Raw genomic sequence first — 14505 nt, forward strand, 5'->3', positions numbered from 1 at the left:
CCTCACCCGGGGTGTCCACCACCGAGTGCGGGGGTTGCCACCCCGACAGGCACCGACAACCTTGCAGCCACAGCTCCGTTCAGCCGCCTCAACAATGGAGGTCCGGAACATGGCCCACTCGGACTCAATGTCACCAGCCTCCCCCGGGATGCAGTCGAAGCTCTGCCGGATGTGGGAGTTGAAGATCTTTCTGACAGGTTCCTCTGCCAAACGTTCCCAGCAAACCCTCAGCACACGTTTGGGCCTGCCAGGTCTGTCCGGCATCCTCCCCCGCCATCTGATCCAACTCACCACAAGGTGGTGATCAGTTGACAGCTCAGCGCCTCTCTTCACCCGAGTGTCCAGAACATATGGCCGCAGGTCAGATGATACGACTATAAAGTCGATCATCGAAATGCGGCCTAGGGTGTCCTGATGCCAGGTGTACTTGTGGACACCCTTATGTTCGAACATGGTGTTCGTAATGGACAAACTGTGACGAGCACAGAAATCCAATAACTGAACACCACTCGGGTTCAGATCAGCTGGGCCGTTCCTCCCAATCACGCCCCTCCAGGTCTCACTGTCATTACCCACGTGAGCGTTGAAGTCCCCCAGCAGAACAATGGAGTCCCCAGAATGAGTGTTCTCCAGCACTCCCTCTAGGGTCCCCAAGAAGGCATGGTACTCTGAACTGCTGTTCGGTGCATAAGCACAAACAACAGTCAGAGCCCTTTCCCCAACCCGAAGGCGCAGGGAAATTACCCTCTCGTCCACTGGGGTAAACCCCAACGTACAGGCGCTAAGCTGGGGGGCTATGAGTAAGCCCACACCTGCCTTACGCCTCTCACCCTGGGCAACTCCAGAGTGAAAGAGCATCCAGCCCCTCTCAAGGAGATTGGTTCCAGAGCCCATACTGTGTGTCGAGGTGAGCCCAACTATATCTAGCTGGTACCTCTCAACCTCGCGCACCAGCTCAGGCTCTTTTCCCACCAGAGAGGTTACGTTCCATGTTCCGAAAGCCAGTTTCAGTAACCGAGGATCAGAACGCCAGGGCCCCCGACCCCGACCGCCACCCGATCCACAATGCACCAGACCCGGATTACTACCTCTCCCACAGGTGGTGGGCCCATGGGAGAGTGGACCCATGTATTTCCTTCGGGCTAAGCCCGGCCGGACCCCATAGGTGAAAGTCCGGCCACCAGGCGCTCGCCAAGGAGCCCCTCCCCCAGGCCTGGCTCCAGGGTGAGGCCCCGGTAACCCTGCTCCGGGCAAGGGAGGCTGTGTCCTCGTTGTTATCTTTTTCATCCTTGTCTTTATGGATCACTCTTTGTCTGGCCCATCACCTAGGACCAATTTGCCTTGGGAGACCCTACCAGGGGCTATTGCCCCCGACAACATAGCTCCTAGGCTCACACAGGCACGCAAACCCCTCCACCACGTTAAGGTGGTGATCCAAGGAGGAGAACAGTATATATTTTTTCCCCTAAATTTCCCCTAAAATGTAAAAAAAAAATAAGTGATCAAACAGTATATATTTGATCACTTATTTTTTTACATTTTAGGGGAAGCTGAGCTTCCATTGCAGTCTTAGAACAATCGCCACTGACTCCTACCTAACACTACAATGCAATCATCAGATATTTTGATTGACCAGGCTTCATTCATCACTGTCCTCTTTGCAGTCCATTTTTTATTTTTATCATAATCATAGCATAGACTTAGAAGTGAATGTGATCAAACTTGAACAGAGAACTCATGAAGTCAAAAAAAATGAACTGTTAGTGATTCTTAGAACTGGATGTTGTATTTCCTGTCATTGGTCATTTGAAGCAGGATATGGTTAGGCATGAATATGCAGGATGTAATTTGATGTCTGCAGATGAATATAGCTGATGTAATTGGTCAAGGCGGCATGGTGCCACAAGAGGTAGTGTCATTGTCCCACAGCTCAAGGGTCCTGGGCTTGTGGGTTTGAGTCCCACTCCCGATGTCTGTGGAGAGTTTGGTGAGTAGGTAGGTTGGTAGGTGGATTGGCTACTGAAATGTGTCCATAGGTGTGAGTTAATTTAATTAGTTTGAATGTGTGTTGACCTGCGATGGACGCCCCCTCCAGGGTGTGTCCCCATCTTGCGCCCGGTGATTCTGGATAGGCTCCGGACCCATCGCCACCCTGAACTTGATAAACGCTTACAGAAATTGAATGAATGTAGTTGGTCATTTGTAGCTGGAAGTATTTGGTCATTTGGACCTGGATATAGATGGTTCTTTGTAGTTGTTTGTTGTTGGTTAATTTTAGCTTTCTCTGATTGGTCTTTTGGAGCTGGAAGAAGTTGGTGATTTGTAGCTGGATGTTGGCTATATTTGGTCATTTGGAACTTGTCATTTGGAGATGAAAATATAGTTGATCATTCATAGTTGTATGTATTCGATTAATTTCAGCTTGATCTGATTGGTCTTTTCTTTTTTTGAGCTGGATATAACTGATTATTTGGAGCTGGATGTGACTGATACATTGGAGTTGGCTCTCTCTCTGTAAACCTGAAGCTGGTTAACTGAGACCTGGGCAGGTAAAATCTTCAGTGGAGCTTTGTAGTCATTGTAAAAGTATGGGTACATTTTCTTAGTGAATGTGTATGAAAAGCTGTACAGACTTGTGTTGTTATCCATGTTGTAAAAATTCACCTGGCCATTTGTCCAGCTGAGTGTGACTCTGACTTTCCTGAGGGTTGAATTTTTCATGAGAGTTTGAACAGAACTTTTGGAGATTCCAGCTACAACAACATCATCATTTCTCCATATGCAGCAGTAGCCATTGTCCGGGACGGCACTCTGAGGATCCTTCCTGCTCACAGACTCTTCAGCCACTCCCAAAATCCACATCGTACTGTCTTCTACATCCACCTCCCAACTGTGTGTTCCTGAGGAGAACCCTTCAGAACCCAGAACTGAGCTGTATGCCATCATTCTTTCTAGGTTGTCTGGAAGTTGAAAGTCTACAGCTGAGCGTGAAAGACCGCACAGGTCATCGGTCAGATCAAGGGAAGGGTTCGCAGTGTTTGGGTCAAAAATCACAGGATCTGTGGAATTACAAAACAGATTTAGTGAACGGGACATGTTTTTACACTCCGGACCTTTGTGGAGCAGTTGTGTGTAAGGATCCTTGCTCAAAGCCACCTCAGCATGGATGTTGAGGAAGGAGTACATGTGTTCCTTCTCTCCACCCCCAATTTTTCCACTGGTCCAGGTGATAAACCTGAAATCTTTCAGTTCCCAGCTCTCCAATATCCATGGCTAAAGTGTACTTGAACATAGTATCACCCCTCAACTCCCCCCTGGTATTTGAGTGGCTGCATTCTGATACTGACAACTTATTTTTGAACACCCAGAAATCTGACATAGTCAAAAGCTACTCACAGTAAGGACAGAGGTCTTTCATCTTCTCCCACACTCTGTAGCTCAGATTCCCCAGATGTTTGGCCACATCAATCAAAACTCCAGAGTCCAGTTCTGGATCTGGCTCCCTGTACTGAGCTCTGAACACACACATGTACAAATTACAAACACTAGCTTTAAGCACACCATAAATTGTCATTTGGTTTCCCTTATGACAAAATGTTTACCTTTCACAAGTTCCCCTGAAATCCTGTCAATGAAACAAAAACACATACTGCATTCATAAAGTAAATTCTGCAATTTCACATTCCTACTGATGGAATTCTGAGAATCAGAAACTTGAGACACCCCTTTGAGGAAACCCCAACCTGGGAGAACAGGGTAGTCTAGCCCTTAAAGGTGGTTAATATTAACCCTTTAGAGGTAGAACCCAAACTTAGTTTGCTTAGCATCAAATTTCATTGCTTTGGATCTCGCCTCTGTATTGGTATTTAAAGGTTCAGTTCTGAGCTTCTCTCACCAGGGGAGTCTCAGAGTTCCTCTAAGTCAAGGGAACTGGTTCCCCTGTGGCAAGTACAAATATTCTCTGTTACACACTGTCTCACCTGCAGAAACAAGGCATCGTCCTTCAGTTTCTCCTCTAATTCCTTGATCCTAGCACTTATCTCTATTATCTGATAGTCCAGTTCTTTAATTTTTGTGTTCATCCTCTGGGTCTTATCTTCTTCTTCTATTTTCAGTGTGGCAAGTCTGGCCTCTTCTTCCTCTCTGAGGAACTGGTGAAGCTTTTCAAACTCTTTTTTTATCTGCCTCTCCGTCTGCCTGGCTTGACACTATGAGGGGCAAAAAGTTGCAACTGTTTATGTGCCTGAATAATCATAGTTGACATGTGTCCAACCCATTCACAAACAGAATGGAATGACATCAGCTGATGGTCACCATGCCCATTGACAAGTAAAGAGTGATATAATACCCTCAAGCTTGACTGACCTTTATATGGTCTGCCTCCTGGTCACTGATGTCTTTAACCATTTTGACAACTTGAAGTTTCTTCTCCAAGTTGTCTAGATGTGCCTGAATCTTGTCCTGATTAGAAACAAGTAACATAACAAACACACTGCACATAATTCAAATTCACAATACTTATGTCTATGTGTACATCACTGATAAGTGATATTAAGTTGTTAGTTGGTGACTCAAATGTGTCCATAGGTGTGAGTAGGTAAGTGAATGTGTGTTGCTCTGCGATGGACTGGCGCCCTCTCCAGGGTGTGTTCCCACCTTGCGCCCAGTGATTCTGCATAGGCTCCAGACCCACAGTGACCCTACACTGGATAAGAGCTTACAGACAACGAATGAATATATGGCAATGTATATGTTTACATTTCTACTTACAGTTTACCCACCTTATCCATGGCATACCCACTCACCCACCACGTCCCTTAACTCACAAAGGGATCCACCTCAACCCATTCCGTCCTATCTACACAGCTACACTCATTTTTATCCACCTCATCCACATAACTGAGCCCTACTCAACAATCTCTACACCACCCACCCTCCTCAAATAGTCTTTTCCCATTCCCACTTGTCCTCAGCTCATCTATCCACATTCATCCCAACCAAGTCATGTTACTAACCACTCCCAAAACTGAACTGAATCCAACACATCTCCAATTATCCCCTGTCACCCTATTAATCAACATGTATTTTGACTAAGCCATATTCCTCATCACTCTCAAATTTACTCATTCCTTCCTATCTTCACTCATATCCCCTCCAGTCCTACCTTGTGTGGACTTGCAGCTTTGCTGATGGAGCAGAAACTGTGGCTCAGATGATCCTGGGACACACACTTCACACACACCAGCTTCTGATCATCCAAGCAAAACAGATTAAGCTTCTCTAAATGCTGGGTACAAACAAGTACTTGGGAATCAGAGTCATCCTTCCTCCTTTGCTGGCGGTAGGACTCACAGGTGTTCTTCAGAGCCAGGTTTGTTGGGAGCTTATCTTCTGATGACTGCTGTCTACAGACTGGACACTCTCTTCTATAACTTGCCTTCCAGGTACTCTGTAGACATGTCCTACAAAAGCTGTGACTACAGGTCAGGATCACCGGATCGTTAAAGATCTGGCAACAAATGGGACATGAGAGGTCTTGTTCGAGCGGCGATAAAGAATTCATCTTGAAAACAGCTTTGGACAAACAGTAACTTCCACTGAAGCAAGAGGAAGGGAGGGTAAATCTGCTGTAGGATCCTTCAGAAGAGTTCCCTTCAAATAACAGTAGTTAGTGCAAGAAAGGTTCGAACAAAATGTAAGACAATGAAACAACCTGTTCAAGGGAACAACATTCCTGAAATGTCTTCAGCACTAAGTTAGCAAGAAAAAAAATGTGGACGGATGTGTCCCTGTGAAAAAGTAGTCAGTTAAGTTTAAAGGCATGAGCTTTGTCTTCAAAAATGTAAACAACTTAAGATATTTTTATATCCATTCAAGGTGTGGAACTGTAAAAACAATAATAAATACATACATACATTTTCTTTTCCATTTCAGGGTCGCGGTTAAAAACAATATTAAATAAATAAAAAAAGAAAGTAAATATAATTGCACTGGACTGGTTCATTTAAATGGTAGAGCTAGCATTATACAGAACACTTTCTCTATTAATTAGTTAAGAACATCTCAAAAATCCCAGTGTACTTTAAGGAAGCAGATACAAGAAAAGTAGGTGAGAGTCATGACAAATTCAGACACAATCACGCAGTTCTTTCTTGTTGACTGACATATGTAACACTGGTAAAAACAAATCTGAATTAGTAACAAAGTCAATAAATGGCCTATATTTGGAGGGGTTTATGCTTTTCAGTTCAATAATAGTCTTCACCACCATAACTGACAGAACAGCTCTGAATTCAGATGGTTTTACTAGAATTAGAGGCATGCAGCTGTGTTTTTTTCCATGTTGTGGCATAGTTATCTTTGAGAAGTGTGAGCTTTCTTGTATATTTGCGTTTTCTTGTATATTTTTGCAGTTGGTCATTATACACAATTGTGACATCAGAAGAATGCATTTGTGATGTTCATGGTATATTGCCATGATCAGGTTTTAGGAGAGGTATGAACTGTTTCAGCTGAACGTGAGTCTGCAAGGAAAACAGTACACAGGGAAAACTCACTTTGTGGATTTGTGGGGACATATATTCCTTGTGGGGACAACTAGCATTAACTTTTATAGTGAAGGTACGTTTTAAGCCTAGGTTTAGTATAGAGATTAGAGTTAAGCCATACATTACATGAAAACAAATGTATTAAAAGCTGTGGAATGTAAGTATTTCAAGTATTCTCCGTCTGAGGAGGTGTCTCCACATTTTCTGAGACAATGTGTAGTTTTTCTGACAACACAAAAGCAGCGCTTTTAGACTGGGTTGATTTGCTACTGAGTGTCTGTTTATGGACTGTGTGTGTTTTTAAAAGACTTTAATTATCATGTGATCTGAACATCCACCTTGACAGTTAAACAATCTCTGGGTTATAAAATGATGACTTTTTTTGATGGTCACTGTGAAAAACAGTGGTTGAGTCTTCTTTCTGGCTCAACCCATTTCACCCAGCACTACTGAAACCTCCTCTCTGAAGATAAACAACACACACAGCTGTGTAATAACACCTGAACGTTTGAACAGAGGTCATTAAGAAGGCTGCTGACACCGATGATGACCACAAGGGGGCAGCAGTTACATTCACATTTATAATTCACTCATTAAATGTCCTTCTACATATACACAAGGGGCAGTATCTCATAACAGAACTTTAAAATACAGAAAGCTTTTCTGTTATGTAGCATTTTAATATATATGTACATTAAATTGATATCTATATTAACATTAAATTCAAACGACAACCAAGCGTTGTATTCTGTTTTCACACATCTATGGAGTTGTCTACCATTTCCCTTATTGTCCACAACTACATCCAGTTCACCAAAGTTCAAAAAAACTGTTTCAGCTACAGTATACACCACGATATGATTATAATGCCCTCATTGTTTCTATTCTCACTGTTCATTCAGCTCCACTGACCAATACATGCTTTTTTATTATCCCCCTTTGAGACAGTTTTTCTATGGCCTGGACAGGCTTTCTAGGTATGATTTGGGTGATGGATCATTCTCAGCTCTGCAGTGACACTGATGCCATTGTGGTGTGGTGTGTGTATTGTGCTGATATGAGTGGATCAGACACAACAAAGCTGCTGGAATTTTTAAACCTTTCAGTGTCACTGCTGGACTGAGAATTCTAAAAACATCTAGCAACAGATGAGATACTCTCCATGATTTTACATCTACAAAGTGGCCCATGAGATAGGAGGGTCAATCAGAGTGGAAAGTGAGTAGACAGAGGGTTTAAAAACTCCAGCAACACTGCTGTGTCTAATCCACTCGCACCAGCACAACACACACTAACACACCACCACCACGTCAGTGTCACTGCAGCACTGAGAATCATCCACCACCACAGCACACAGGCTCTGTAAGGGTCATGACCATTCAAGAACATGGTAAATATGCAGATTAATAAGGCCTTAATTACTGTTCCTCCCTATAAAGTCTCATCCGATATGGGCAGGCATGATTTTGAGCGGGTGTGTACTGTTGTTGTTGAAGTACGGATACATGGTCTTTGAGAAAACATGTGAAAATGTGTACAGCTCTGTGTTGCTGTCCATGTCAGAAAACATGACCAGACCTTTCTCCCATGTGAGTGTGATGCGGATTTTTTGGAGGGTTGGCTTTGTCCCAAGAGATTCAGTGAAGCTCATGGAGATTCCAGCACTGATCTCATCATCTTCCCTCCATACACACCAGAACCCGTTCTCCGGCACGGCAATGTGAGGCTCCTTTCTGCTGACCGACTCCTCAGCCACTCCCAAAATCCAGTCCTTACTCTCTCCTACATCCACCTCCCAGCTGAGGGTTCCTGAGGAGAACCCTTCAGAACCGAGAACCCCTCGATAAGCGCTCATCCTCTCAAGGTTATCAGGAACCTGAGAGCTTATGGCTGAGAGCGAGACACTGCTGAGGTCTGCTGATAAACTGAGAGAAGTGTTTGCAGTGTTGGGGTCCAGAAGCACTGGGACTGAAAAGGAAAAACAGTATGGGAACATCATTCCTGGGAATCTTGGATTTGCAATAAAAAGAGTTTATGCTCCAGCTACTATTCTCCTCACATGCTCTTGTACAGAGGTAAGTTGGTAATGCCTTTTGACTCACTATTGTAGGTTTTACATGGTAGCTCACAGCAAAACATGGTACTATCACATCTTAGCATAGTTCTTGACTTACATATTAACCAGGGGAGGTACTCACAGTAAGAACAGAGGTCCTTCATCTTCTCCCACACTCTGTACCTCAGATTGCCCAGATGTTTACTTACATTAATCAGAACTCCAAAATCTGGTTCGGGATCCGGTACTGTGTATTCAGCTCTTAGGTCAAAAGAAGACATGACACTACTTACTTTTCCACATCTATAAAGATATAAATGTGTGCTGAATTTAAGCAAAACCTGATTTATTTGCAAAGTTTGCCTGGGTAGTGTTTACCTTTCACTTGCCCGTTCGAAATCCTGCAAAATGAAGAAACAAGTTATGTACTGCTTTGACAATTCAGTCTATGCTCTTCTGCACTATTACAACACACATAAACCACACTATGCATACATCACATCCAATTTTAAGTTCCACTGCAGGTTACCTACATGACTCTGGGAGCCTAGCCTCTGGAACCAGGTTCTTTTTTAGTACCTGCTAACTCGTGACTCAGAGCGAGATCAGTAGGGACTAAACTTTGACATGTACAACTTGCAGAGTTCTGACTGGAATGAGAGTGTTGTCCATCACAAACTCACAACAGCAGCTTATCAAATTACGCCATGGTCTTTTCAAGAGGTTCAAACGCTCCTTGGATCGGTGGCTGACGAAAGAATCCAGCAAGAGCTGGACGCTGGAACAAGGAAGGAACAAACTCTACTGATCTGTCAACAACAGCACATGAATACATAATGAGTAAACAACATTTAACACTGTTGTTTAGGTTTGCAAAGTTGTGGTTCCCATTACAGATTGTGTTTTACACAACAGTGGAAAATCAACCAGGTACCAAGTACAAAAAGCAAGTAGAGCTGAGTAGAGTCGAGGAGTGTAGGTACCAGGCAGTGGAACAGCAGTAGTAGACGTTAACCTGGAGCTTGTTTGCCATTTGTTGCTGTAATAGACTCCACTCTTCTGGGAAGATTTTTCTTTGGGATTCACAACATTCATGGACAATCTGCCATAACAGTATTAGTGAGAAATGGCACAGGATTTCCAGCAATAAAGTTTGTGGCACAGTGGGCACTCCATATCAACACCAAAGCCCTTGGATAGGGCTGATGAGCTCTGCAAGAGTCAGTTAATTTTTTACGGAACCTAACTTTGTGCACAAGGGCATTTTTATGCTGAAAGAGCACAGTCAGAGACAAACAATCCATGAAACTTTCTTCAGTGGATCTAAAGTATCCATCCATGGCCATGAAGAAAAACCCCCGATCATTATTCCTTCTCCTTGGCATCTTCTTCTTCTGTCAGTGCCACTTTTACAGTCACTGACCTCTCAAGTGTAACCAATTCTTTGGCCAATGTTGGCATCTATGTTGTATCCACTGGTTGGAATTGGCCTTGGCCACATACTTTTGGGTCTGTAATGTATAACAAACTCTCTTACCTGCAAAAGTAAGGAGTCATCCCTTAGCTGACGGTCTAGTTCTCTGATCCTAGCACTTATTTCCATAATCTGATTATTCAGTCCTTCCATCTGGGTCTTCATCCTCTGGCTCTTCTCCTCATTTTCCTCTCTCAGAGCATGAATCCTAGCCGCCTCCTCTTCTCTCAGGAACTGATGCAGCTTCTTGAATTCCTCCTTTATCTCATTCTCTGTGTTTTGAGCCTGTGACTAGGGAAAGTAACATAATTTATGTTTAGTAAAAGCCATTTAAATAAAAAAAGATAGCTAGATAGAAAGATAGATGATGTACCTTAATATATACAGTCTGCTGGTCGTTGAGGGTTTTACATTTTTCGAATATGTAAAGTTTTCTCTCCAAGCGTGTTAGGTGAGGCTCAAGCTTCTCCTGAAAAAACACAATATATATTGAAATGAGCATACTGCACAAACCAACTGTTCTGACGGAATGTGTTACTATATGAAAATGCACTCATTGAGAAACAATAAACTTTCACATAGCATTGGAACTTAAATATCAAGACTGCTCCCGGGTGCTCCGGTTTCCTCCTACAGTCCAAAAACACATGTTGGTAGTTGGACTGGCAACTCAAAAAGTGTCTGTAAGTGTGCGTGTGTGAGTGAATGTGTGTGTGTTGCCCTGTGAAGGACTGGCGCCCCCTCCAGGGTGTGTTCCTGCCTTGCGCCCAATGATTCCAGGTAGGCTCTGGACCCACCGCGACCCTGAACTGGATAAGCGCTTACAGATAATGAATGAATGAATGAATGAATATCAAGACTGCAAGTCTAGTTTAGTTTGAAAAATCCTATACTTTTTCAGCTCTAATAGCAGGGACTATTAAGCAAGAACAAACCTGTTAACAGAGAAGTTTTATTAATGCATTAAAAGCAAGAATCTGTGGACATGCAGGTGCAATTGTCTTGCTGAAATAACCATGTGCTTCCCACTAATAGGCATCACACTGATGACTGATGACACACAGACACTGATGTCTCACTCAAATACTAATATATGCCCTCAAATCAATGGAATTTGCAACTTCAAAATCAAGAGTTCTTGATTTTTCCACAGCATTATGGAAGGTAAATAATTAAAAGCCTAAACCCTTTGTGATCTTGGGCTGAGAACCATACTTTTTGAATGGGCTGAAAATCCTGAAATTTGGCCCAAAGTGGAGATCCATCCCACTCTCATTTTGCCCTAAACACCAGGGAGCAGTTTCACTATTATTAAAAACATCTATCACAGTACCATGTTTTCAGATGTGGCTACAGCAGAGTTTATCAACTGTCAAAACCAAGAGGACTAGAAAAACAACTTTTGAATGTTTTTGTGGCCCTTAAGCACCCACATGAGGTGCCTAGACTGACAGTTACTTGTTTTTCCAACTTTTTTTTTGGAATAATGTGATGTTTATCTCTTACCTTGAGTGGCTTTGCAGCTTTGCGGATGGACCAGAAACTGTGGTTCTGATGGTCCTGCAGCACACACTTGGGACACACCAGCTTCTCATCATCCACACAGAAGAGATTAAGCTTCTCCAAGTGTAGAGAACATCTCTGGGTGTCTGAGGCCTGCTCTTTTCTCTGCTGGAGGAAGGACTCACATTTGTTCCTCAAAGCCAAGTTTGAAGAGAGATGGTCTTCTGACAACTGCTGCCTACAGACGGGGCACTCTCTTCCGGCCAAACACCCCCTCCATATTTGTTCCAAACATGTCCTACACAGACTGTGACAACAAGAGAGAATGACTGGGTCCTTAAAGATCTCAAAACACACAGGGCAGGCGAGGTCCTGCTCCAGCGGAGAGAGAGAATAAGCCATTGCTTCTGGTACTAATTACAAAAAACGAGACTGGAAAACGAAACGAGTAATCGCTCTCAGCAAGGGAGCACTAGGCAAGCAAGGGGAACAGGTTTAGAGGTGTGTCATGATGAAAAGGTAGATAATCATTGGCTGTAAGGCTTTTAAACTCTCTGTATATCAGAATGGAACACACTAACTAACACACTAAAGTCTGACAGCTCTCCTAGAAAGCAGACAGTGGGTAAAATCTCTAACAAAATCTCCAGCAATCTTAGGATGTACTGAAGCAGCTACATGTGGTCACTATGTTCTCTGGAGTTATGGAGCTCTATGTACTACCTAGCAGATGAACTGGACTACTTTTTGAGATCCAGAACTAACACATAAGCCATTATTGTTTCTACGCTCATTGTCTTTAGGTCCACTGACCATAAAGGAATATTTTGTTCTGCACTTGCTCTTCATACTTTGTTAGCCCCTTTCACCCTGTCCTTCAATAGTCAAGACTTCGACAGTTAAGGGCGTAGGATTGGGTCAAGAAGAGTCTACTGAATTGTCCCTAGAAATAACTTTGAATAAAATTTACAATAAATTCTGCCTCCCGAGCTTAAAATGTTAACAGTATTGACTTTGCTGTTTGTTGCAAAGTCACTGCAGTGACACTGACGTGGTGGTGGTGGTGTGTTAATGTGTGGCACAAGTGGATCAGACACAGCAGTTCTACTGCAGGTAAAGTGATGAAGCCATGCAGAGTTGCTCCCAGCGTGTCTCTGTAGTGCCCTGAGGAGAAAATGTGTGCTTATGGTTGCTATATTCTGTTGCGTACTTGTAGTTCAGTTGTAGGTGTGTTTGTTGTCTTGTGTTTAGGGACCATGAATGTGTGAATGAAAGTTTAATTATTGTCCTTGTCTCTCCTTTTTGCATTTCCAAAATAGTGAGGCATGGTTTCAGTCTGCAGAAGCTCTTCATAACCACAAGGGGGCAGCAGGTAAATCCATCCATCCATTATCTGTAACCTCTTATCCAATTTAGGGTCGCGGGGGGTCCAGAGCCTACCTGGAATCATCGGGCGCAAGGCGGGAATACACCCTGGAGGGGGCGCCAGTCCTTCACAGGGCAACACAAACACACACACATTCACTCACACCTACGGACACTTTCGAGTCGCCAATCCACCTGCAACGTGTGTTTTTGGACTGTGGGAGGAAACCGGAGCACCCGGAGGAAACCCACGCGGACACGGGGAGAACACACCAACTCCTCACAGACAGTCACATTCATTCATCTTATATAAGTGCTTCATTCTGATCAGGGTCAACGAGGGTCTGATACCCACCCAGAATCACTGGGTGCCATTCAAGTACACACACTGGACAGAGCGCTAGTCCATCACATGGCATCAAACCTACCAGTCACACACACACACACACACACACAAAAACAAACACTCACATACCTGTAGGAAATGTCATAAATTCACTCGGCTAGCCACACACTCACACCTATGGACAGTTTCACACACTCATTGGGTGAGTGTTTTAAAACTGTCCACAGTTGTGAGTGTGCGAATGACTGGGTGAGTGTTTTAAAACTGTCCACAGCTGTGAGTGTGTTAGTGACAGGGTGAGTGTTTTCAAACTGTCCACAGTTGTGAGTGTGTGAATGACTGGGTGAGTGTTTTAAAACTGTCCACAGTTGTGAGTGTGCGAATGACTGGGTGAGTGTTTTAAAACTGTCCACAGCTGTGAGTGTGTGAGTGACTGGGTGAGTGTTTTAAAACTGTCCACAGTTGTGAGTGTGTTAGTGACTGGGTGAGAGTTTTAAAACTGTCCACAGTTGTGAGTGTGTTAGTGACTGGGTGAGAGTTTTAAAACTGTCCACAGTTTTGAGTGTGTTAGTGACAGGGTGAGTGTTTTAAAACTGTCCACAGTTGTGAGTGTGTTAGTGACTGGGTGAGTGTTTTAAAACTGTCCACAGTTGTGAGTGTGTTAGTGACTGGGTGAGTGTTTTAAAACTGTCCACAGTTGTGAGTGTGTTAGTGACTGGGTGAGTGTTTTAAAACTGTCCACAGTTGTGAGTGTGTTAGTGACTGGGTGATTGTTTTAAAACTGTCAACAGTTCTGAGTGTGTTAATGACTGTGTGAGTGTTTTAAAATTGTCCACAGTTGTGAGTGTGTGAGTGACTGGGTGAGAGTTTTAAAACTGTCCACAGTTGTGAGTGTGTTAGTGACTGGGTGAGTGTTTTAAAACTGTCCACAGTTGTGAGTGTGTTAGTGACTGGGTGATTGTTTTAAAACTGTCAACAGTTCTGAGTGTGTTAATGACTGTGTGAGTGTTTTAAAATTGTCCACAGTTGTGAGTGTGTGAGTGACTGGGTGAGTGTTTTAAAACTGTCCACAGTTGTAAGTGTGTTAGTGACTGGGTGAGTGTTTTAAAACTGTCTACAGCTGTGAGTGTGTTAGTGATTGGGTGAGTGTTTTAAAACTGTCCACAGTTGTGAGTGTGTTAGTGACTGGGTGAGTGTTTTAAAACTGTCCACA

General features: G+C 43.5%; 2 protein-coding genes across 2 annotated transcripts; both read right to left on the reverse strand.

Moving 5' to 3' along the window:
* Window positions 1-1659: 1659 nt before the first annotated feature.
* LOC136686986 (nuclear factor 7, brain-like) lies at window positions 1660-5658 on the reverse strand. The gene is made up of 6 exons (XM_066661135.1): window positions 5165-5658; window positions 4366-4461; window positions 3981-4208; window positions 3603-3625; window positions 3397-3515; window positions 1660-3059 (listed from the first exon to the last, which is right to left on the reverse strand). The coding sequence occupies exons 1-6, from the start codon at window positions 5561-5563 to the stop codon at window positions 2467-2469; spliced, it is 1458 nt and encodes a 485-aa protein (XP_066517232.1). The 5' UTR covers window positions 5564-5658; the 3' UTR covers window positions 1660-2466.
* A 268-nt stretch (window positions 5659-5926) lies between these two features.
* On the reverse strand, window positions 5927-11990 carry LOC136686902 (zinc-binding protein A33-like). Its single transcript, XM_066660975.1, has 6 exons — window positions 11585-11990; window positions 10452-10547; window positions 10142-10369; window positions 8983-9005; window positions 8747-8865; window positions 5927-8516 (listed from the first exon to the last, which is right to left on the reverse strand). Exons 1-6 carry the CDS (start codon window positions 11981-11983, stop codon window positions 7990-7992), a joined length of 1392 nt encoding a protein of 463 aa, XP_066517072.1. The 5' UTR covers window positions 11984-11990; the 3' UTR covers window positions 5927-7989.
* Window positions 11991-14505: the final 2515 nt, after the last annotated feature.

This window comes from Hoplias malabaricus, chromosome 2 (genome assembly GCF_029633855.1).
Source record: "Hoplias malabaricus isolate fHopMal1 chromosome 2, fHopMal1.hap1, whole genome shotgun sequence".
Classification (NCBI taxonomy): Eukaryota; Metazoa; Chordata; class Actinopteri; order Characiformes; family Erythrinidae; genus Hoplias; species Hoplias malabaricus.

Bases quoted from the DNA above. Each gene is read 5' to 3' on its own strand.
- LOC136686986 (XM_066661135.1), bottom strand. From the start codon at position 5,563: ATGAATTCTTTATCGCCGCTCGAACAAGACCTCTCATGTCCCATTTGT. The intron at 3,626-3,980 runs GTGAGACAGTGT...TTTCATTGACAG, and splicing joins ACGATGCCTTGTTTCTGCAG to GATTTCAGGGGAACTTGTGA. The intron at 3,060-3,396 runs GTGAGTAGCTTT...GTAATTCCACAG, and splicing joins GAAAGACCTCTGTCCTTACT to ATCCTGTGATTTTTGACCCA.
- LOC136686902 (XM_066660975.1), bottom strand. From the start codon at position 11,983: ATGGCTTATTCTCTCTCTCCGCTGGAGCAGGACCTCGCCTGCCCTGTG. The intron at 10,370-10,451 runs GTACATCATCTA...TACTTTCCCTAG, and splicing joins AGCAGACTGTATATATTAAG to TCACAGGCTCAAAACACAGA. The intron at 9,006-10,141 runs GTAAGAGAGTTT...TTCATTTTGCAG, and splicing joins ATGACTCCTTACTTTTGCAG to GATTTCGAACGGGCAAGTGA.